General features: G+C 37.5%; 1 protein-coding gene across 5 annotated transcripts; it reads right to left on the bottom strand.

Annotated features, from left to right (window-relative positions):
* Positions 1-4,731: 4,731 nt before the first annotated feature.
* On the bottom strand, positions 4,732-22,378 carry LOC140003692 (RNA cytidine acetyltransferase 2-like). 5 transcript variants are annotated; one of them, XM_072075234.1, is made up of 27 exons: positions 22,243-22,378; positions 21,946-22,058; positions 21,767-21,858; positions 21,320-21,491; positions 21,092-21,214; positions 19,252-19,425; positions 17,400-17,507; positions 17,165-17,298; positions 16,969-17,062; positions 16,511-16,609; positions 15,244-15,380; positions 14,911-15,008; positions 13,731-13,854; positions 13,566-13,653; positions 13,326-13,425; positions 13,197-13,249; positions 10,876-11,052; positions 10,716-10,753; positions 9,090-9,186; positions 8,371-8,550; positions 8,183-8,291; positions 8,008-8,077; positions 7,790-7,937; positions 6,856-6,984; positions 6,546-6,674; positions 5,361-5,426; positions 4,732-5,263 (listed from the first exon to the last, which is right to left on the bottom strand). In XM_072075234.1, exons 1-27 carry the CDS (start codon positions 22,361-22,363, stop codon positions 5,006-5,008), a joined length of 3,231 nt encoding a protein of 1,076 aa, XP_071931335.1. In that variant the 5' UTR covers positions 22,364-22,378; the 3' UTR covers positions 4,732-5,005. The 5 variants fall into 5 exon arrangements, with proteins under 5 accessions (XP_071931335.1, XP_071931336.1, XP_071931339.1 ...); XM_072075235.1 differs by having other exon boundaries at positions 6,546-6,671; XM_072075238.1 differs by having other exon boundaries at positions 22,147-22,366.
* Positions 22,379-25,234: the final 2,856 nt, after the last annotated feature.

Below are 25,234 nucleotides of genomic sequence, written 5' to 3'. Positions count from 1 at the left end.
TAGACGGCGGGGCTAGTTCCCCGGAGCAACTCCGACGGTCAAGTCAGTAGAGCTCAAGAGTAGGACAACAGTAGAGAGTACTGTAGATGGCGTACCTTGTGTCGTCTTGTGGCGCTGTATTTATAGGCTGGAGGGAGAGAGTTTCTTTATAGGATTTTGAGTCCTAGTAAAGGGGGAGTCTTGCTAGGGTTTCACCCGTGGATCCCAAAAGATTTGGGAGGCGCGGCCCATTAAACCCACACGGCTTGTGGTGCAGCCGAACTGATACTCTCTATGTCCGAGCTGCTCTGCCCGAGCTGTCATATCACAGCATCCGAGCTGACACGTAGCATTCGTAGATTGGTTAACCGAACTGACAGGTCATCATGTCTGAACTGATACGTGGCTACTGGAAAATTTGCCCCACTACACTAGCCCCCCTTTGAGTCTAGAGTCATCGAAAAAGTCGCATGAGTCTGGACCAAATTTCTTGGCGAAGAGTCAGTTCGGTGTGCGACCCATGATTCCACGATGACGGCTCTTGCTCGAGTAACTTGTAAGACCGAACTGAGCAGGACCAGTTCGTTTTTTGTATGAGCTCCTTTGTAAATAGACTCTTATGGTTTTAATAGACTTTTGTTTCTTCTATACTTAGCAAAATTTTTCATTCATGTCTTTCTTATCACGCTGTCAAAATACACTTGCGCGAACACACTCCGAGCTAGCGCGTGAACTGACTTCCAAATAGTTCATATATTTACACGAAAAGATAGGACCATGCGCGACCAAACAACTCAGGTCATGTATGGATAGAGTGAGTGAGTTTTAATGAAAGAGTCTCATATTCGAACTCGTTATTTGAGACCCTGAAGTCGAACCTCAAGGCGTAAGTCAATTCTTCCCCCGTAGGGCTGATTAAGAGGGGTCCGACTCCACACCCTTGCTTGATATTCTATCAATATACAATGTCTAGGTTGGGATGGTCTATTCAGCAACCTCCTTGGTTTCTTCGGCCTGTATAGCCTCTCCGACCTATTTGGCCTCGACAGTTTCTCCGACCTGCTCGGCCTCAGCTGTGTCTCCGGTCAGATTGGCCTCGTCGGCTTTTGCGGCTCGTATGATCTCGGCAACTTCCCCGACCTACTCGGCCTAAGCTGCGTCTCCGGCCAGCTCGGCTTCGGCGGCTTTTGCGGTCTGTATGACCTCGGCAGCTTATCCGGCCTGTTCGATCTCAGCAGTTTCTCCGACCTGCTCGGCCTCAATTGTGTCTCCAGTCAACTCGGCCTTTGCGGCTCTTACGGACTGTACGACCTCGGCAGCTTCTCCGGCCTGCTCGACCTCAGCTGCGTCTCCGATCAGCTCGGCCTTGGCGGCTCTTGCGGCCTGTACGATCTAGACAGCTTCTCCGGCCTGTTCGGTCTCGGCAGTTTCTCCGACCTACTCGGCCTCAGCTGTGTCTCCGGTCAGCTCGGCCTTTGCGGCTCTTACGGCCTGTACGACCTTGGCAGCTTCTCCGGCCTGCTCGGCCTCAGTTGCGTCTCCGGTCAACTCGGTCTCGGCGGCTCTTGCGGCCTGTACGACCTCGATAGCTTGTTCGGTCTCCTCTGTGACTGGAGACCGAATGGAAGAGTCGGCAGGTCATTACTCAACTAGATGCCGAACAAAGGAATTCTACTCTCTTTGTTTGGAGGCTGAACAGAAGAAATTATATCATCTCCATTTTATTTTGAGGCCGAACAAAGAAATTCTATCATCTCTGTTTTGAGGCCGAACAGAGAAGTTCTACCATCTTTGGCCTCGTAGTTTCTCCTGTTCACCCTTCAAGCGATTAGCTTCCACTGCATTAAACTTCTCGTGAGCTCGGTCCAGCATCTCCCGAATTGACTTGAGAGGTTTCTCCACGAACTCAGTATATAGTTTCTGTTTGCGTAATCCGTTGATGAAGGCGGCCATGATGATCTTATCGTCCCGATCCCGGACCTGGAGGGACTCGTTGTTGAATCGGACCATATACTTACGCAGCGATTCCTCGAGCCTTTGCTGAACCGTCATCAGGTGAGCAGTACTCTTGGAAAAGACTCGTGATGAAATGAACTGAGCTGAGAACAGTCGCGCAAGCTGGCTGAAGGACCGAACTGACCTGGAGGGTAGTCCCTGGAACCACTGGCGTGCCTTTCCCTCCAGGAATATTGGAAAGGTCTTACATGTAACTGCATCGGCGGCCGTTTGTAGGCGTATTTGTGTCAAGAATGCGAACAGATGATCCTTTGGATCCGTAGTCGCGTCGTAGGATTTCATGGTCGGTATTTTGAACTTCGCAAGCAACGGGTAGTTCTCAATGTCAGGGATGAAGGGAGAGGCGGTATATCTGTTCACCTCTGGATCTAGCAACAGGTCCAGTTCGTCTTGTATCTGGTACTCCTCTCTCCTGCGGGAGAGCTCCCCTTTTATCAACCCCTGGAAGGGCTCTGAGTGTTCAGCTCGGGATTTTCTATGAAAGAGCTCCTGGATCTCGACCTGTTCACGCGTGAGCTCTCTCCGCGCTTGCTTTTGCCGGGGTTAGGGCTTCCCGCTCTAGATCCCGATGACTCGGTTCCACCCGTTTTCCGGGCCTTGTTGGGCCTTTGGTTTTGATGGCCTCTTGTCTGCCTTTTGAGGTAGTTCATAATTGTTTCGAAAGTTGGTAGGTTTTCCCCCACTATCCGCACTAGTTGCTCAGGCGGGAGTCGTGAGAGCCCCGTCCCCTCATCTCCAGGAGTTGGGTTCTGATGAGGATTGTGGGGGCCGCTTGGCTCGTTTCCGTTGGATCCGTCAGCGTTCTTCTCAGATCTAGTCTTTGGCATGTTTTTGCAAAAGAAGAATTACGTTTTCAACAGACGGCGCCAATTGATGCGGCTGCCAAAAACAAGATCTGAGCTGAATTGCGACGGGTTGAGCGAGCTGATGGGCCTAACTGACAGGGAGAGAATGAACGACCTGTCTTGCAGAGAGAAAAATAAACGGAGGGGGCTAACTCCTCGGAGTAGCTCCGACGACGAGTTGAGCGAGCTGAGAGGGAGCGAGCTGGTGAGCTGGTCAGGTGAACAAGCCGACCTGCAAATGGACAAACGGCGGGGCTAGTTCCCCGGAGCAACTCCGACGGTCAAGTCAGTAGAGCTCAATAGTAGGACAACAGTAGAGTGTACTGTAGATGGCGTACCTTGTGTCGTCTTGTGGCGCTGTATTTATAGGCTGGAGGGAGAGAGTTTCCTTATAGGATTTTGAGTCCTAGTCAAGGGGGAGTTTTGCTAGGATTTTACCCGTAGATCCCGAAAGGTTTAGGAGGCGCGGCCCATTAAGCCCACACGGCTTGCGGTGCGGTCGAACTGATGCTCTCTATGTTCGAGCTGCTCTGCCCGCGCTGTCATATCACAGCATCCGAACTGACACGTGGCATTCGTAGATTGGTTGGCCAAGCTGACAGGTCATCATGTCTGAACTGACACGTGGCTACTGAGAAATTTGTCCCACTACAGCAAGCTTTTGCGAAATGGAGAATCTCGCATCAAGTTTACTGGGCGGATGGAGTTGTTCGACGGCTTCAAATCATAGGGAATGGGTTATGCTTCGGCAAGAACATCAAAGAGAAAAAGGTAAAATGCGCTGGAAATTGATGCCGAAGGTAATTGGGACAAAAAATCAACAACAATGTTGGTGTTTTGACAAAAACACTTGTGTCATTTTACTACAGTGAGCAGTGTGGACTTATCAAACAGGTCCATCGTTACTTTTAAAAACTCCAGCCTTGTTTTTGGACTACAAAAACATATATTAATTGAAAATTTTGGGGGATTCAAATGGGACATATGATATTTAATCATAAAAATTCCTATGCTTAACAAATTGTGTAGATTGCTTGCACTTTTATCACTTGAGTCTTCTTCTTCTTTTTTTTTTTTCCCCTTGATTTTTAATGAACATCAATCAACAAGTTTTATTTGAAATATCCGTAGAGCACTGCCATAGTCTTATTTTGTAAGGCATTCCATTCCACCTTTCCTTTCCATGAGGGAAATAGTGCTTTTTTTTTCACTTTCTTTTTAATGTTTTGGATACAAATGTATCCTCAAAATGCTTAAGCATGCAAAGAGGACAAGAAAAGAAAAAAAGAAAAAGAAAAAGGCTTAGCATATGGGCGCTCGACGTTTTAGCATGAAGCTGGAAAAAAAAATGGAAGGAACATGAAAATGGAAAAATATTGTCCCAAATAATCTCATCAGTGTATTTGTCTAACAACATGTGGTTCAAACAAATGGGACTTGAGTGCAAACAATAGAAACTGAAAGGGGTAAAACAAAACTGGCTTTTCAATATGGTCGAATTCGATATGACCATCATCTAATAGGATTACAAAAAAAAAAAAAAAAATTGCATTCCTTTAAGTGATTAAAGAAATTTCATCATATTGAAAACATTTTCACAAATTTAGAAATTATTTCAGCATCTAGGAGATACATGATAACAAAGCTCTGGAGCAATATACATCCCCAAAACCTATCAAAAGCCACATGAAAATCATGAAGTGTTTCATAAGGAAGACCGGGGAAAAAAAAAACTCATCCCGGCTGAACAGAACCATCTAAGAATCAAATTTCAGCAAAATGGAACTACTATATTTTAGTTAGAATTTATTCTTCATCAACCATTACTTTTACTCATGCAAATAGCATAAATCGAACTAGTAATTCACTTGCGTAGTTATGTATAAGATAATTGGAGAAATCTTAGTTCAGTGAAGATAAATACTGTAGTTGTTAACAACTGTTTCATGCACTCGGATATCCGGTCACACAAACTAGAGCCCTCCATTACTACTGCAACTATGGATTACTAAGCCCTCGATCCTCAAACTCAGTATGCCAAAATTGAGCCTATTTCTTACAACTTCAGATGCTCTTTCCAGGACCAAGTGTAAAACTGGATACCTACTACTTAGCTGCTGCGTAAATTAATCAAAAGAACAATCTTGTAGAAAGAAATAATTTCATCAACAGGCCACTGGATCCAGTTTGGACCCAGTGATGTGACCCCTTTTTCTGTTTTTAGTTTCTCCAGCTTTCCTCTTGCTCCCCAACTTTCCATTCCCGTTTGTGTTAGACTTCACACTTAACAGCGTGCCAGGCGATACTGCAGTGCAGCTTCGTAGAGCATGCTCAAAGTCAGCTTCTCTGTCTACAACAGAATATTGTTGCAGTAAATGTGACTTTGGATCTATGAAGCCAACATTCTCTTGATTCATCTCTTTCTGAAATATGTGTGCAAACAAGACATTAGGCAACCAAATTTCATAATTCATACTATACATCATTTTGAATGCCAGAATTTATCCATGCACTACTTACCCTTACTCTCTTAGCACCATCTTCTAAATCCTCTTCCATGGAGATGTCATGAGGCAGTAATTCAACCTTATGTAGGGATTGAAGCAGAATAAGTTATAATAATTAAAACAAATTTACACATTTGACAAACCCTAAAAGAAAGTTAAAGGTTGAGGGGAAATACAGCACTTGTTTTCCTATTTTTTGCTTTTTCAGATGTACACTATCAAGAACCTTCTTTTTATGTTTTAACCAAAGGTACACAAATTCCAAACTCAACAAAATCCGTAGTGCAACAACAATCCATACCGCCCCCATTTTTATTAGCATTTTTAGTTTCTTCCACTCGTCAATTAGTTTTATTCACATAAACAAATAGAGCCAAAGATTCCTCCAAACTCTCAAGAAGACAGCCAGAGAATTAACTGCATATTTCATCATCACAGTAATCAAATTCTCTGTTCATCTCCAAAAACTCTGTGTCTCTTCCATCTCCTTTTTAATCAAGTAGATGAACAAAAATTTAACATTGTTTTAGAGATGCATCTGCGAGTTTTTTTCCTGCTTCATATGTCACACTCTCTCTACATCCCTCACATACAGTATAAACAGCTTATAACTTCAAGCAGAATACAGAATAACATCATTAGCAAGCCAAAGCCATTGGTTAATAAGCAATGCACGATTAGCTTCTTAACTTGCCACAAAGCAAAGACCAATGGAATGTCTTTGAGGACTCAAAAGGAGATATGTAATGCTTCACTACATACAACTGCACCTTCTAGGACTCTATGCAAGCTGCTTACAAGTTTTGCGTCAATGAACACATCAACTATTCTTTCATTCTGGAGGAAATAATGTAAATAGATTTTTCGTTAAAATGGACTAAGCTATTTGGATTTAAAAAAATCAGACTCGTTAAAAGTTCACTACACCAACCATTGAATGAGTAAGCTGTATTACTACTTGACACTAAATCTCTATATAACACGAACATTAATTTGACCACTGAATGAGTAAGCTGTACTACTACTACTATGACCAAATATTCTACCTCGGAGATGTTTCAAACAATTCCCAAGCATGCTGTCGGTTCAAATAAAACATTGACCAGTAGCAAGACAAAACTACACAATCAGACATCAAGCAAAACTGTTTCTTGAAGCACAAAATAAACTAACTTAAGAAAGGAGATCAAATATATACCTCTTTTTGTTTGGCAAAACTCGTCTCGAACTCCTCAGTGAGGACATGATATAGGTACTTGTGGAATCTTGTCATAACTTTGCGAAACAAAGACAATACTTGCTGCCTTTCTATGTTCATTTTACCCTGCTACAAAAGAAAAATTCATAAAAAAATTGGGTTTATGGACAAAACATGTATGCAGTCAAATAAGATAAATCTTACTGAACTCCTTTTCTAGACCATTAACTTGAACCAAAACGCTGTACCAAATCTATGTAAACTTTGAAGAAAGTGATTCCAATTGATCTTCGGTTTCATATTTCCTGACCTCAATATAAGTCACGTCATGGAGCTGCAAGCCCATACAAAGCAAGATAGATGCTTGAAGGTAAGATAATGTAACTGGAAGCTGCTCCTGAAAATAGCACTGAGCGAGAAGTGGCACCATATCCCTGACCTGTAAAATGCAAGTATTAAATAGAACATAGATTACTTCACCTAGGTGAAGCTGAAAACTGGTAAGTGAATTCAGATAAAATCATTCGACAATATAACTACTTTCTGATGCTTTCATTTGAATCCAAGAGGGTATAAAGACAAAGATGAGATAAGGAAAAAAAATGCTACATAAGAGGGATTACAATGTTCTTCTTCTATCTTAAACAAGAACTTATGCATATTTTGATGTATCTATGAATCTTCCATCTATAAAACCAATCAGCATAGAACAGTATACTTAATGTGGCAGGAATTACTAAACAAGCAACACAGTACAACAAGATCTGTTTTTTCAATATAACTTAGTAGACATGGAAGAACTGAGATAGCTCTGTTATATGTTGTCATGAGAGAGGATATCGATCAGAAACTCCTGCAGTTGCATTTTCTTTCGCCCTTTGTTTACTGATGGCATTCTCTTTTAACAGCTTAGTCCTTCATGCAGAAAAAATTCTTTAGCATAACTTTGTAGACAAGATCTGAACAAATCAAATTGAATGGCTTTGTCTGCAGATGCGACAAGTTTCAATTTTTTTCAATTTCTTTCTTTTTCTCCTAAATGTGGTTTTTTTCAACTTTTCCCATTTGGTATTAGAAAGTTTGAGAGAAAGCAATAGACAATCCAATGAAGAATTCTCCGGCCATGAATATTTCAAGATACATGGATCTTAAAAAATCTGTAAGAAAACCAATGGAGTCTCATTGTCTTATAAATTATAACAGGAGAAGTTAATAACATCAAAGAGTAAAGAATGTTGAATCACCTTTGTATATTCTTTGCGGTTATTGGCATATGCCTCTAACAATTTCAAGTCATCTGCTGATATAATTAATTTCATCAGCATGGAACGTTCACGATTGGAGGACATCAAAGGTTCATGATCCAAGTAGTTGATTTTTGGGTCCAAAATGCTATTCACAAGGACAGTAGGTCAGCGACTAAGCAAAGTGCATGTCAAACTAAATATTTAGTCATATCTACCTCATAGCAAGTTTGTAATCCAGCTCTTGAAAGCACAAAGGTAGGCGTCGCATGAACCTTTGCCTGAAACCTGCAGAATACAATCCATCACGTTATAGAATACCCTTTTTATAGTCAATTGATACCAAAAAACACCTTTAGAATCAGGGGTGTGATGCTCTGGTTGGGTATTTACACTGGTAAAAAGGATGCAGAAAACCAGGAGAACACACACTACTCCCTTCCATTTCATTAGTTTCCAAAGGCTTGAGGACCATGCAACTGTGCTCTCCAGTGATATTATTCTGATCCACAAAGGATCTTAGTCAGATTAGACAAGACAACCAAAATAGAACTAATTAGGAAGGGCCAAAAGATTATTACCGGAGTGTCACATATATAAAAAGGAACAAATTTATGTTTCTTCCAGAAACGAAAGAGATCACCAGTCAGCCCAAATGAAGCACCAATATAGTCAACTTTTTCAGGCAATCGTTCCTGCAGATGCACGAGGAGAGGAGGAAGATTTTCCCTAGGGGATACCCTTTCCTCCAGCAAGGAAACCTGCAAATATAAGTGCTTATGTAATGGTTGCTTATGCAATGTTTACAAAGAGAAGGCACAGTGAGAGGGTGATATCCCCCCATCCCACCCCAAGGACCTCCAGACATCTTTAAGGAAAAATCAAGCTGACATACAGGGCCCCCGTTCAGCATCCTAGCATGGTTCATGGGGTAACAAAGAAGCAGAAAGGAGGTAAGTTCCAAACCATTGAGCAAGGAAATCTGCTCAATACGATGATCAGTCACCAACAAAATCTGTAACTAGAGATTTTGGCATATACAGTGTGAAGATATATGTTTGTTGTAGGAGGTTCTTCTTCCTCTCTCTCTTTTTTTTTACTAGTAATTTATTTTGGTGATGGTCATGGGAAAGCAAAAACGGAATGCGATCGCTTTAAAATCGAAACTAATTAATAGAAGGGAATTTTTTGTATTGTACAAAGGGACCAAAAAAGGTAACACCAAATGTAGAGCTCTTGCTTTATGTAGAGTGAGATAAGCTTCACTAGTTCATAGTGTGAAGATAAATGAAAGGCCAACCTTCTCAGCCGCTTCTGTCACCTTCTTTGGTAGCGTTGTCTCCTCTTTCATTTCAATATCTATTTCACTGATATGAGACAACTGTCCTTCATAATACCTGCATGGCAAGCTAGCATAAGTATTCTACATGCAGAAGTTGTGCATCTAATGCAAGTGCCTTAATTAAAAAAGGGGCATCATAATGTATTTGCTGTGGACACACAAATATTTATCTCAGCAGATGCTCCAAATAGTAACATACAAAGTTAAGTTAGATAGCCAGCTTTTTCTTTTATTTCACCAAGTCATAATATAAAATTCTCTAACTCTTGATTTCCATTCTGATTACACAAACTCACAGTTCTCTGTCAGAATAAATTTTAAAGATGCTAGATTGAATCAATTATAGTGGTGCTAGATCTAACAATCAGTGTTTAATCGAAAGAAAGCAACCAAGAAATATGCCAACATAAGAGATCAAATTAAGAGATACCTGGCAGAATATTGCATTCAAATCTAAAAGACCACATATTCATATCATAGGACTCATAAACAGTGAATTTCCTTTGTCTAGCACATAGTTCAGAAAAACCGTCTAATGTCAGGCCCCCAGAAGACAATGAACTTGAGGAATAATAGTAACAATAATTGATTAAAATAACACACTAGTAGTGGATGATACAAGTTCAGAGTTCTGTTTCATTTTACTGTGGCTTTTGCTTCGACCAAGTCCACTTCAAGGCATCATATGAAACAGGCCAAGAAACAAGCTCAGCTATCAAAAACATTGTCAATGGAAGGGTCATACATCTTATGACAGATCAGCATTAATTAACACATACATTACAAAGTTTTTATCAGTCAATGAAGCTTTCAGTTTCTTAGTAATCTATTTGACAATGATTTCAACTTGTGCTTCTAGCACCGCATTCCAATCCTGTATGACTTACATAAAACGGTGAACTCCAAAATATTGCCGTTACAGAAATAAAGGAAGCAAAAGCCAGCAACTTATACATCTAAACCAAAATATCAAGTAGTTTTGTGCTATCAAATGGATGATCCTGGAAGCTTGAAACCACAGAAAAGAGAAAATTTGGCCATTGGCCTCTCAGAATCTTTTCATCAAGCTATCACATTTGTTTGGTATTCATATATCACAATGATTGTGTCTTTGAACGACTTTCTTGATGTGTAAAACTCAAATATTAGAGCTATTTTCAGGTGAAACATCTTTGATGTACATTTTTTGCTAAAGAAAAACATATTTTTATGTCCATACATGTAAAAATAAAGTAGCAATAAAATCGGAATAAGGATGGTTTCAGAAAGAAATCTGAAGCCTAAAGCACCATAAGTGTCAAAGTAATCACTTGCCAAAACTTGAAACTGTCAGAGCATCAGGACCAAATTGAACATGGTACATGCAATTTGTGATTTCAAAATGAAGCATTCATTTGCACAAAGAGCATATGTCAAGGTGGTTAAATGAGCACGCATAAGGAGTGAATTCTTGACAGAAATAGGACTGCCGTGGAGCATACAAAAGATATCGCATTACACAATCAATTGTTAAATTACTCATTGGACAGCATGGTCTCATTTCTTTAGACACCAAGAAGCACAGCAAAAGTTTTGAAAACTAACCTTGTTAACTGATCCAAAGCAGCTGAGCCATAACCATGCTGCCCAACATGAAAAAAAGAAGCCATAAATATATAGTGGGAAAGCAGCAAAACCACAGGCTCCCTTTAAACAAAACAATGAACCTAGAGAATGGGGGTGAATCACAAAAGTTACGTAGTACCGCCAATGCACTCGGATGGACAGCTATTCTGACAACGCGAACACCTGATAGAGAAGGAAATCCTGTGTCTTCAAACTCTTCACAAAACTTCCATGGTATCTGATCACCAGAAGGAAGACGGCCTTTATGCAAGCATTGCAATGCCGAATCTCGAGAAATTTGTCCTTCAAGGCAGACCTGCAAGAGACAAGCAACAACGATCACCACCACAACTTGCTGGTGCTCAAGCTGAAGAATAACAAGCATTGGACATTAGGTATCCAACCAAAAATTCCGCTTGTTAGGTCAACAGAAACCAAAGAAGAATACTAAGACTGGTGATCAGGATGAAGAGGAGTATTCTAGATATTTTTATGGCAAAAGCAATAAATATGGAGCATAAGTTGTTAGGTCTAATACAACTACCATTACTTAATGTTAAAAAAAGGAACAATAAGGATGTACAAGAGGAAAGAATGTGACAACTTCAGAAGCCAATCAGCATCCTACATACTCTACATTTGTGAAACCTCTTGTATTAATGAACATGCAACAAGAACAAGTGAGATGAAACACCAACAAAAAGAACAAACACGCTGTCGTAGGTGACAGCCAAAATGGAAAAATGGTTTGGAAATGTCGGAGTAACATTAAGATACATGATTCATTCAGATAGGTTCAAATAAACTTGTGATTCAAAGGACTACCAAGTTTAAAATAAAAGCCAAAGTTCCAAAAGAGTACATCATTAATGAAAGCATTAAACACCAAACAATTGAGAAGCCTTCAGCTTAAATGTTTGCAATGAGCTAAAAAGTAACTTTATACAGGTTTGTGCATCCAGCTACTTATTGCATGGAAATAGAATATGTTCTTTCAAGTGTCCTTTAAGATTTTGTCTTAAACAATTTTATCTTGTAAATGAAGAGCAGATCTCTGAAGACACAGAAAAACACATCCTATGCATTTGTGCTTACACAAAAGGTACTGTTTACCTAACATATAAATTGATAAATATTTGCTGTAAATACTGCTTCCTGCTGCAAAGTAAATTTTGAAGGCATAAATGTAATGCTCGTAGAAAGGAAATTGCAAATTAGTATCTGAATGTCATCAGGCAGCTGTATATTCGGAACTTCAGTACTTAAATTGCCCAGCCCAAGGCTATAAGTATAGGAAATTGGAAGAAAGAAAAAGAAAGCAAGAAAAATTAAGAGGCCCCAGGTAGAAATCTTAGGCATCAAATTAAGTTGGATGAGAATCAGAAGGCTTCACATGCAAGAGATTTATGTGGAGGTAGGTCTCTTGAAATAATAGAGACGTGTCTGGCAGATAGATTCCAAACCTTCTCCTTCAACTAGGGCTTCAACCTTTACCCTTGAAAGATATAACTCAATAATATAACATAGATAATGAATGAACTTCAGACTACAAGAAAGACCAAACTGCCCAAATTAATGAAATCACAGCAAATTAACAGTATAGCAAGTTATCTAAGTATAAGAATTTGTAATGAAAAACCATATGATGGAAAAGGCAAAAGACTAAATAAATGGTAGGATGAGTCAGAAACATATCTTGTTTATTCTCACACTTTCTGGAAAATCAAGAGGTCAATATATATACAAGATTAGAACCAATCTAGTCCCTAAAATCAAGTTATCAATCTGATCTCCATAATCGAGCTATCAAGTCCATCAATCGAAACACTGGAATCCAGTTATAAAGATCTTACAATCAATCTATTCAGATTCAACTACAACTAAAGTAATACATTGATTTCTTATATTTAAAACGATACTTAAATAAAGATTGTCGAGATAATACTTCTTGTGGCAAAAGTTCTAACATTGACAAGTTATTTCAAACTAATGCATGAGCAAAATTCCAAAAAAAGAAAAAAATAATAAATTAGAAGCTTACTTCTATAACACCAATCAAGGATCATAGAGGTACACTCAGAACATCTATAGACTACAGATGCTAACTGACAGATGCAAGTTTTAATTTTGAAGAAAAGATGATGCAAAACCAAACGACTTTGGTGGCAATCTATAGGCTTTAGGCTTCATACCCAAATCCGGGAAAATTATTTCGCATTTCTTTGTGGATTGAATGTTTTCATCGAATTAGAAATACTGTAGCACATGACAGATTACAAGAACAATTGATTCAAAGGCCATCAATCTACTTTGAAAAACCTTAGCCCTGTTATATTTGCTCAAAATTTTGCAACTTGTCAAATGCCAAATTTCAAATTTTGTAATCAATTGTTTCTGCTCAAGTACCAATAGCGAGCCAAAAGATCAGAAAAGAAGAGAAAATTAGGAAAGTGTACTCACCTGAAGTACACAGAAAACATCAGGGAGAATGTTCTTGGATTCATCAACAGGACCTGTACAAGAATGCAAATGATTCATCTGAGTTACGAAGAGTAGAATTATCAGGAATATTTAGGCCTGGGCACAAACCTAGAAGGACAAACAGGTGATGAGCAGGAGCATCAGCCATCAATTGCAAATCATTTGGAGAATTTTTGTAGTGAGATGCAACAAAGAGAGACATTATTTGCTGTATCAAGAGAGATATGAGGAACAGCGAAAAATAAGTTACAAGTCGTGAGCTCAAAATGAAGTAAATGCAGGTTCATTGAGCAGTCAGGCAGAAGCCAAACAAACTTCTCTGAAAGGCTACTGAAGAATTCCTAGTACCTGCAAGAATATTTCACTTTCTTTGTGGAAGGAAAACAAAGTGTCTCTGTTGACATAATACAACTTGCATTCACTCGGATGGCAAAACCTAAAAGTGCAACAAGAAGGGAAGTCATAAACTATGTAGAAAGAAATACACTCACTCTAGCTCTGAATATGCTAAACCTGCTTATTGGTGGCACAGAACTTGTGGCATCTAAGCAAAGTAAATTATTCAGCCAAGACTCTATAGGATCCCCAGCAGCATATCTGATGGATTCTTTCAGTTCCAACTTCTGAAATTTCCTAACTGCAGCACATATTTGAAACTATATCAAGAAAAGAGTCCATTTACTGAACAATAAAAAGAATGACAAACTACAATAGCTACAAATAAACTCATGACATGACATGAGAGAAATCGCATATAGTGTACACTGATTTTACCATAAAGATTGACAAATTACGAGATGACAGTCATAAAAAAAGAGCATCATTGTAACAGCTGAGTATAGATCCATAAATGACTTTACCTATTTCATGAGGTAGATTGACCATTGACAATCATTACCAACACCATTATTGTTTTAGCTGTGATAGATTCTATAATTACTCAAGACTGCCAACTATAATTACTCTAGACAGCCAAAGAACATCCTGAAGGAACTTGACAAAATATTCTATCCAAAGAAGTGTCCAAATTCTAAAGAAGCTTAAATACAAATATATAACCAAAATTCTCTGTGACCATTTGTATTTCTTCTACTAAGGAGCATAGGATTTTAAGCATAAAATCTTTGTTTCAAAGTTTCTATTTCAAATTGACCAGCACAAGCACTTCAAAGTTCTCTACTTATCTCATTCAATTGGAGTGGCTTTATTCCTGGATGCAAATTTTGGCAACCTTTTTATGTCCCTAATGTGCCAATGTATACCAAAAACTGGAAAACTCATTCTGCAATGGCACACAAGTTTTTTATTCAGTTATTGCTTTTGTGACCGAAAGGTACCATAGTAGCTAGGACGACTCACAAGTTCAAACTATCTACTCCTCCTTCAAGGTAGTATGCATGCAATAAATATATTTCACATGAATTGTCCATCTAATTACCCCCTCTTCAACTGATGAGTATTGTTATGCAGCAAGAGGATACATACAAATTGCAGGATTTGTTTTGTTAAACTGCAAAAAAGTGAGAGTTTCAAGTGTTCTCTCCTCATACTTAAATAGAAAAAAGTATATGAGGAATCACAATTTGTTATAGTCCTCTACTATAACACATAATGAATAGGATAAATAAAGACACAAGTAAATTGCATGGCAAGGCTAACATGCTACAAGGAGAGGAATGTAAATAAATTATACCTGAATGACAGTCATTTTTCCCAGCAGCCGATATCTGACTGTTCTTTTCCAAATGACTTAGAAGCTTCAGTGATAAAGAACGGCCAGTGCCTTCATAGCTGCAAGGAAAGTATCAGAATTTATAACCTTCAAAAGCCATTGCAAACTTTATTCGACGACTCCAAAGCATATTTCCTCTAGACAATGGACTAAAGAAATAAAAAAAATTACAGCAAAAAGTCTTTAGAAAGAAGCTGACCACTACATGTGTGTGTGCGCACACGTGCAAGAGAAAGCGAGAGAGAGAGAGAGGGAGAGAGAGAGAGAGAGGAGAAAGGACTAAGATGGCGATACCCATTCACTGTAGATGACAGAAAAACCAAGGAAGGGCCAAGCAAGGATTTGATAACAGGAAGTGGAATAGCAGCTGCTTCATCAATGACCAAAAGCTCAACTTGAGAGAGTTTCTGATGGTCACGAGGCTGGACATACTGTTAAGAAATGCGTTATAACTCATTTTGAACAAACAGTGTCAATTTATCTTGAAATGATGATTTAATGCAATAAAGCCCCAGTACTGCACATGTTGAAAATAAATCTTATGCCTACAGGTTGGATGCAGAAGTTGTCAAAGCATTTACACAGCATCCAAGGCCTTTCACATCTTAACCACAGTCTAGGTCAACTCCAATATCTGTAATATGTCACATTGATGTGCTACTAGTAACATGCCAATTATTTATCTTCAGAAGTAGAGGTGTCAATAACAACCCAATTATGTTGACCTGCCCACCAATAACCTGCACAAACCCACCCATTAATTTTAAATGGGTCTAAATAGGTACCCAACTAAATCCATTTAATTGATGGTTAGTAGGTTGATTCAGCTCACCCATTTATACCCATTTAAAAATAATTATACATTTAAACTCAACTTTTAGTGAGTGCTAAGCAAATAAATTTGAATCTTTTATCAATCTAATAACAATAAAATATCATTACTTCTTGTCAAATAACATGCAAAAAAATAGAAAAAAATAAGTAGAATTTTAAGTGACTCATAAATGGATAATTGGGTATACTCATGCCCATTTAGTAAATGGGTATAAATGGGTTGACTCAATTATACCCATTACCTAATTATGACTCGCCCAAACCTGGCCAAATCACCCATTTTGACACCTCTACTCAGAAACAATGATCTCAAAATCTTTGCGCTTCCTACTTATTCTATGTTTTGAATTTTGAGTGATTTTTTGAAAATATCAGGGAAACTTGAAATTGTGATCACTCAAAGTATGTAACTGAAGCACCCAAAAATATGCAACAAAAAGCAGAGGAAATCATCACCTAGTTATTATGAACCACACATTTTGTTCTCTTAAACACAAAATAGAATTTGCAACTTGCATGGCCTGAGAAATGCACTTAATTGATAAATGAAATTACACAAAGAAAGGAAGATAACAATCAAAGACTGCCAATAGTATCTGACAACAGCAAGTTAATAAAAGGAGTAAAAACCCAAACAGTTGTGCACCAGTCCATGAAAGCTGTCTTCTGTACTTAATAATTTTCAGATGTAAAAAACCAATATTGAGATTAACGATTGGTGATTCACCTGAACTGTTTGCCTATGTTGCTTGTAGATGTTTATTTGCACCGCAGTTTTTCGGGAATCAGAAGCATCACTTCTTAGAATATCATAATGCAAATGTTCCTGGAGAGAAAAGAGAAGTGCACATTATCATAGAGGTACAACAGCAAATACTTTTAGGTACTGAATTAGCACTTTGTAGCTGCAAAAGACTCAAAAAGTAAGGCACTAACAGAGATTGCTAAAATCTCAAACTATCATTATGATAGTGATGAAACACTTCAAAATCCAGGAGACATAAGAAGACAAAGGATGGAAACAAGAAAAACTATAGCATGACCATTTTATATGCTTGAAATAGAACATACTTGAACTAGATGAATATTTGTTAAGAAAATTGCAGCCAGAGGAGTTAACAAAAGCTCTAGCAATATAAGAACTTAAGCTACGTTGATGCCAACAGAATTTGTACGACCACATACCTCATATTTGAGTGCGCGCAATCCCCTCTGGACAAACTCAAATAAAGAACTCAAATTCTGTGGACTAGGAGCTGTTACAAATATATTTGAGTATCTGAAAGGAAACCAATTGATCCATTCACAAGAAACCAAGTAAACAAAAAGTTGTTTTTTCCTTTTAAAGAAGGAAAGATATATATACAGAATATAAACTAACCCCACAGCAATGGCTCCTGCAATTGCTAATCCCAGAGCGGCTGATTTGCCTCGTCCACGGGATGCCGTCAATGCGATGGTAGTTTGCAGTGTTTTATCCAAAATTGCATCAAGGAAAGTTGATACTGCTTTTGTCTAATTTACATTTTCAAAAGAAAGACCAATTTCATAAGATAAATTGTACAACCATTCTATAGAGTTAGTAGCTAATAACCTTAGTTCATGAGTGGATTTACCTGGTCCAGTGTAGTGCAAATTTTAACTAATGGACCGATGGGAAAGACATCATGCAGCTGCTCCTTAACATTCAACAGATCTTGTCCCTCTATAGATACCAATTGACCCTTCATTCAAAAAAATAATGAATAAACAATAGATAAATAAATAAGAAAAAAACAGTCAGCTTACAAAGAGATTTCACTTAATGACCAGCAACTTGATCAGTATTCTCGGGATTTAATTTTCAGTTGACATAATCTGCTTTACTGCATTTTGAAATTCAATGAGATCATATGCAATCACTTTTACCTAACAACTAACAGAAACAATATCTGTACCAAAAACCACAACCAATTCAAAGAGAAAATCATGACACCCGGAGGCATGTTTTTCCTTTCCAAAGAATGGCTGTAAAAGGCATAAAATTGTGCCTGTTCACAACTGAGCTCACAATAGAAAGAAGGAAGTAAAAACAACTTCAATTCAATACCACTGTGCTGCAAAGGGTATTTAAGTTCACATGCAGTGGACAAGTACCAATAAGATCTGAGAGCAACTACATTTGGAAACATCCAATTTAATTTCTGATCTGAAAAAGTAGGTAATGTCAAGTTCTTTTGCAAAAGGGGGTGGTCACACTAAGATACAGTTGCTTGTGGCATGAATTGTTGCACAAGGCCCTTATGGTAATCCGTGAAGCATCTGTCAGCACCATTTGGATTGAAGATAAGGAAAGGATACCACTCAGGTGGAAAAGAAAGAAAAGGAGAGATGAGGAAAGTGGATTCCATTAATATTGCTTGGATTACTTGGAACAAAACAATGAAGAGAGTAATATAAATATGGAAGGAAATGAAACAAAGGCAGTAAAAGTAAATTAACTAGAAATACGTCTCTGTTCCTTCCATTTTTGTCCAGTTTTGGATGGAAGCCAAACATAAAAGGAAATAACTATAGCAAATCCTTACATTTTCCTACTCAAAAATCAATCCAAACAGAAAGACCAACTCCCTATGATTACTTCCCTTTTTTGCCGCTTTCATTACCGCAAGGCCTCAATCCAAACAATGCCTTAGGTAGAGAACATCAAAGTGTAAACTCCCTCATGCAGTTTTTCTTTTAAGCATTTGAATTAAAAGTTCAAAGACTTTCCATTGTGGTTATGAGAACTTGCATGTAAATGAAATTGAACACAGGCTGATGCAGCAAATAAATTGCTAAAAGAAATCCAATGATAAGGATATCCCCATATTTCCCTAAGCTTCATTATGGAACACCTTAAAAATAAGGGCCTTATTTTGGATTCTGATTGGGTCTTTTAAGCTTCTTTGCTCAATTTAGGAGTCCATAGATATACTTCTTCCTAGAGAAGACTCAGATTTCTTACACTATGTTAAATTCTTGCAAACTAATTGTCTTCTTAAGGTTGTGGGATGTAGTCCCGCCTTAGCTGTAACGCCTAAAGGTTTCTAGGAGTAATTGCGAGAGTATCCTAACTTATTCTTCTTATCAATTGCAGGCTACCAAGAGTTTACTTATCCTATCAGTTTCCTATCAGTTCTGGTTTTGATTGATCTTTGTTTATGTGACTTCTGCCTTCATTATTTCTTACTAGTGCGAGTTTTAGCCCCAAAAAACTATTCTACAAATCTGCAGCCTACCCAGCCTGGATTTTATGTTGCGTCACAAACAAAATAAGAGAAAAATTATGATGATGAGATATGTCATTTATCAAGAAAACCAAAAAGCTAGAAAAGAAAAAAATCAAGAAAAATAAAATATAAACTTGCAAAGATGTTCCAATGTCACAGAAGCTCAGATATAAGACAGAAAACCAATGATTGATAAAAAGAAAATTTTTATTTTTACCTCTTTAATTGATGACATATTCATTGACTTCACATGTGATGAAATTGGCAGAATATTCAGTTCATCGTCCATGACCAAACACGATTTGCATGTGCCAAGAGATAGTAGAAACCGCTCATTGAAACGTGAGACAATGTTATGATGGGCCTCTGTACGAAATCTTTCATGCACATCCTAGGGCCACAGAATGAGAAGCTTAAGAGTATTAAACCATTAGCTATCAATTACTAATCACAACACGTTTGTTGAAAAAAATATTACTAATCACAACAGAATAACAGTCCATCTGCTTCTAAAGTAATGGGAAAGATTTTCACATAATCTTTTGTTGAACAAAAAGAGATGAGATAGGAAAAGCTAAGGCACTACGTGTCTCATACTTCCAGTTTTTTCTTAAAAAATTAAAAATAAATAAATAAATAAAATACCAGAAACAATCACATCACACTAAACAGAGTGGAAGGTTAAAAAAGGAAATTATAAATGCTCCAAAGAAAGAGTCTCGCATAGTTCTCATACACTTTCTTGCTTTTTCTTTTCCTGTTAATAATAGAGTACAACAACTGATTACCAAGGAAGGGTTGTCCCCTCTTGCTGAACAGAGATAGTAAAGCTAAAACAAGTTAAATTGCCAATGAATATATATGTGTGTGTGTGTGTGTGTGTGTGTGCATTTGTTGAACAAGCATTAACTCCTTGGCTAAAAACAAAATAAACAAAAAATAGAAACAGAAAGGAAGAAGAGGTATATAAAGAAAGTAGCTTGAGCACTAGCCCTTTAAACACTTTTGATGCCATTTGACTGTCTAACAAAGTTACAGGTATAACATATAATACATCCATTTTCCACACTTTCACTGGCTTTATTTAGTCACAGATCTAACATCAAGTAAACGCCTTTAACTTCAAAGAATCTTGTTTCTCTAAGACGAATGCTGGAAAAACATTTCGATGGAAGTAACATGTGTTATCCCACGGAGATGTTTAATGCACACGGCATGAAGTACGTGCAATTGTTAAATCTATTGCTTTGAAAGAATTCCACCACACAACTTTACTTATTCTCAATCTCGAGTTCAAGCTTAAGTTCCAGTCTCATGTAAAGGCATCAGAATGAATACTGGCATTCATGTCCTACGGATATCAGAAAAGGTCGCCAAAATCCCACTTATGAAAATGAGAATAGAAGATAAAGTCTTGCATATTATGGTTTTGCCCCACATTGGAGATATTATTCACAAAGGTTAGTCAAAGGCGATAGAGGAAACAAAATTTAGAACAGATAATCCTAATTTTGAGTTTCTATGTTTTTTGTGGCTGGCTTAGATGTGTAGAATATTAGTTCCTCAAAGCTATTTCTAAATGCAATGTTCCTTGTTCCACAGAACTACCAAATCCACAACATGTTGCCTGTTTTATGCATTCACATATTCTGAATGCAGTCAGTGATGCATAATGCGTTCTATGAATACTATTAGATCCAATTAAAGATCAAAGAATCCGTGCCAGTTTCTCGAAATCTGAGTATGTGTAAAGCTGAAACATTTAAAAGACATCAGCTCTCCTTGATTAAGTATGTTCCCTGACTAACTTTGGGCCATACATCCTCATATTTAGACACAAACCCAATGGATGACTCCATACTGCCTATTCAATTACCACAATGGCTCATCTTTACAGTCACGAATAAAGGAATAGTCCAAAAGAAACCCAAATAGACAGCTGTGGATTTCAAGCATCCAAGATTTTATATTTTCCATGCATCTATTTAGGAGCTTTTGCAAGATGGCTAACATGTTTAGTTGAATTAAATGGAAAGATTAAGGAGAAGAGTACAGACCATAACCATCGTGTACAAAGAGCTAAGAGAAGAGAGTGAACGAAGCAGCAAAATAACCAAACCACCTCCTTCAACTGTCTCTATGCTTCTTGCAAGGATGTTTGGAGTGAGGGCTTCAAAATCCTGATTCCAAAAATGCAAAATTTGAAAAATCTAATAGATAATACATAGAAGATTATCAAAATATATTCGTGAATCTCTAGACAGACAAATCACTAAATAACTCACCTGTAATATGCACATTCCATATGTATTTCCAAGAATCCTATCTGAGTCTCTGTACAAGCAGAATGAGACCCCACCACTTTCGATGAAAAGTGAAAATGGGTCTACTTTCTCAGGATCAAGAAGTCCTCTTTGCATTAGCTTCTTAACTTGCTTCGCACGTTTTTTCTTGTGGCTGGATAACAAGAAGTCGCAAGCAGCAAAATAAGTGCTCATTTCTTTCCAAGAGTTCATAAAGTGAGCCATTTATTTGAAGATTTGTCATCATCTACTATTAGAATGCAATGTATGGTACGATAGCTATGAACCTAAGCACCGGTAGATGACACAAGACAGGCAAGTCCAAAAGCAATTAAATTTGAGCGTGAACCAAGTCGACAATGAACATCTTCTGAGCCTAAAATTAGCCAAACTAACATTGAATAATGTCCACAGAGAAAATAAAAATACCTGCTAAGCTCGAGTTTGTCCTTGTAACACCACAAAACGGTTGGTCTAGATTTAATTACTGCTTTACTTAACAGATAGTGTAAATTAACAATCTGCAACAAAAAAAACAAAAGAAATTAGCAAATTAGACCAGAAAAGTAAGTATAAAAAGCCAATATCACTAGTGCTGAAAAACAGACCTGGTCACGAGATTTATCACCGATTATTACAAACATAGACCGGTGCCTCATCCTTACTCCATTTTCAATCAAACTCCTAATCCGCTCATCAACTTTTTTCCTCATATTGAGACCTTCAATCAATCATCAACAAGTTAAAAAAATCCGCCGCATCATTATATAGATTTTTCCACAATATATAAGATGAAATATGTAACAAACCCTCTTTTAGGACTTCTTCGAACAGGTGAAATTTCGAAATACAAACTTATACCAGGAAAAAATAAAGAGAAGAAACTTCAGAGTAGAATGCTTCACTGCAGGAGGAATCAGAAGAGAGAGCTCTCTCCGGCTGAGGGGAAGAGAGAGCGCCGCAATGTGTGAACTGCGTGAGAAGTTTTGGCGCTCGCAGGGAAGAGAGGTAATCAGCACAAGGCATGAGCTTACGTAAAGGATTATGTAGTTTACTCCCGAGGCAAAAGAATTGGGAGGAATTACACTTTTAGTCCCCAAAATTGGGGCACTACACTAAAGTGCACTCTAATGTTTGAATGTAAACAAATTATGTCCCACAGTTTTTAATTTTGATCAAAGGATGACAATTGAAAAAAGTACTATTATGCATGATGTTTCCAATGCCAACCAGAAAAGAATAATTAGGTAATTACCAATCGCAGGAGTTGGATAGAACCGTAAAAGTCATTTGAATGGATTACAAACTTGCAACAATATTGTCGAATATTCATCTCAAGTTAAATTGCACCTCATCTGTCATTATACTCTATTTTTTTCAACGGACTTATTTACTATGGTCTATTTTTTTATTACTATCAATAAACTATTAAACATAAAAAGGAAATTATAAAATGTTTTAGTATATCAAGTGGGTGAACCATGTTATTTAAAAAAAAAAAAAAAAAAAAAGAGGGGGAGCGTAAACCGTGTTATCTGTTCCCTTGGATAGGCTTGTCAACGGGTCGGGTCTAGACCCGGATCCAGATCGGATCCGTTTTGTCAAACAAAAATGGGTCGGATACGGAATATAGTATTCCGACCCGTATTAGACCCGGATCCGGATATAAATGAATTAATAATTTAAAATATATATATTTATCAATATAATTTGATTAGGGTGATGTATTTGAGTAAAGTCAATTTGATTTCTTTTCTTATTTGGTTTTTTCTTTGCATTAGTTAGAAATTAGTTTACAAATATATTTTTTTCTTATTTTTATTAGAAATTATAAATTTTGTTAAATTTGTGCGGGTAGACCCGATCCGGATCCGGGACCCGCCGGATCCGGATCTGGAACATAGAATAAAAGACCTGTCGAGTAAACGGGTCGGATCCGGTTCCGGTACAATAATTCGGGTCCGGGTCCGGAATAATGAATTTCGACCCGGACCCGACCCGTTGACAGCCCTACCTTTGGATAGCTCAAACGATTTCCGTAGTCTCCTCTTTAGGAGCAAGTCTCAAGTTCGACTCCCGGATGCTTCCTTGCTGTGATCCTTGGGACGGGCTCTCATAGCTTGGGAGGAGTAGTCTGGCCGGGTGATTCTAACAAGTCAGGATACCTCCCAGCCGACAAAAAAAAAAGAAAAAAAAAGCTTGTTATCTGGCTGCATCAAGGTTTTGGGACAAATCAGTCCACCATCCCCTTTTGACTTGGGTACTAGATACAGATGCCTGATCCACGGGGTACATATGCGTTTTCTCATTGCCCTTCCACACTAGAACGTTGGAGTTTCTCAATTGTACTGAATTTCATGTCGAATCAACTACTTGACATATTTAATAGTTAATCCGAATTGAGATAGAATTTCTCAATTCTCTTAATTCTGTAGATCAACCCAGGTGAGTTTCTGTGGCTGCCAACTAACTCAATTTGAGTTCCCGAATTCAATATGTTTTTTTCTCATTGAATTCAAATGTTAATGGCATGTAATTCATTTGTCCATCCATTTCCACACTAGATTTGAAGCGTACTTCCGTTTGCTCATTTCTTGAAACGCGACTGTTTCGAAGTGCTTCCCCAAGTGTTAGCATTGATAATGTGAAAACAAGATATAATCAATCAATTAGTTGATCTGATCCTATCCATTGACAATAGCGATATGTGCTACTTAAACAAAAAAAAAAAAAAAACGGAAGAAAGAATTTAAACTTCATCAAAAACTTGCGCTTCATCCCCTGTATAACCGAATGCATCCCCGATAAAAATGCAATCATATATATATATATATAATAAAGTTGTATTTTCATTCTTATCTCTTTATGTTTTCTCCTTCCTACGTGACTTAACGAGACGGCAAGTAGTTTCCTAATAGGATTCTTAATAAATCATATATATATATATAAAATAAAGTCTTATTCTCATCCTTATTTTTTAGTTTATCTCTTTCCTACGTGGTTTATCGACATAGCAAGTAGGTGCAACGCGCTCTATGAGTTAACCCCCTAATAACCTACGCTATTCTATCTCTCTTTTTTCTCTTGACTTTACAATTCTAGATAATCCTTCCATAATTATCTCTTCCATTCTCTCACCCTTTTTTCCATTAACCCTAATCGTCAAGCCTAAATTTCCAGCGGATTAGTATAAATAATTTTGAATTATGTTTTTAACTCTCTCTCATCTTCAACTCAAAAAATTCGAAATATCAATTCAAATATTAGATTATCTTTATCAGATTATCGCTATCGAAGATACTCTACATTTTTACTCATATATATGGTTATCGATCTATTACTTATCACTTTATCAAGCAGTGCAGATATTTACACTTTTCCACAATGTTTCTGGAAATTTTTTTTTTCAATGTAAGGATCGGATTTGGAACTTCGTTTTTATTCCCTTCAATGCAAGGACCGCATTTGGACTTTGTTTATGCTCGCTATATGTGGTCTGTAATTTCCTACACTTTTTTCATAACTAGATCATTGAATTTGAATTTTCTAACTCTTCAAAAGTTACAGTTTGATTTTTATTTCTGGCAAGGTTTTTGTAATTAATTTTTTATTTCAATTTATGGATTCACTCTTTAATTTAAGTAGAACATATATTGTTTTTTTGGTTAGTGATTTAGAAGTGATCTTTTAAACTATGTGTTTTCACACGATTTTTTAATTGCCTTTGACAATTTATTAATTGTCTTCATCAACGTATTAGTTTTTTTTATTTTCTGGGTTTTTGGAATTAAAAAAATTTTGTGCAGTTTTCAATTTGTTTTTTATAGAAAGCTTCTAAAGAACAAGAAGGTGTCATTGATTATATAAATGGCAAGGCATCAAGTTCATTGTCATACA

This window comes from Coffea arabica, chromosome 2c (assembly GCF_036785885.1).
Source record: "Coffea arabica cultivar ET-39 chromosome 2c, Coffea Arabica ET-39 HiFi, whole genome shotgun sequence".
NCBI lineage: Eukaryota > Viridiplantae > Streptophyta > Magnoliopsida > Gentianales > Rubiaceae > Coffea > Coffea arabica.
Note: the sequence above shows the minus strand (reverse complement) of the source record. Positions and strands in the feature narration are given on the sequence as shown.

Bases quoted from the DNA above. Each gene is read 5' to 3' on its own strand.
- LOC140003692 (XM_072075234.1), bottom strand. From the start codon at position 22,363: ATGCCTTGTGCTGATTACCTCTCTTCCCTGCGAGCGCCAAAACTTCTC. The intron at 8,292-8,370 runs GTAATAATCTTT...TTTGTGGATCAG, and splicing joins TTTATATATGTGACACTCCG to AATAATATCACTGGAGAGCA. The intron at 6,985-7,789 runs GTGATTCAACAT...TGCATTTTACAG, and splicing joins ACCGCAAAGAATATACAAAG to GTCAGGGATATGGTGCCACT.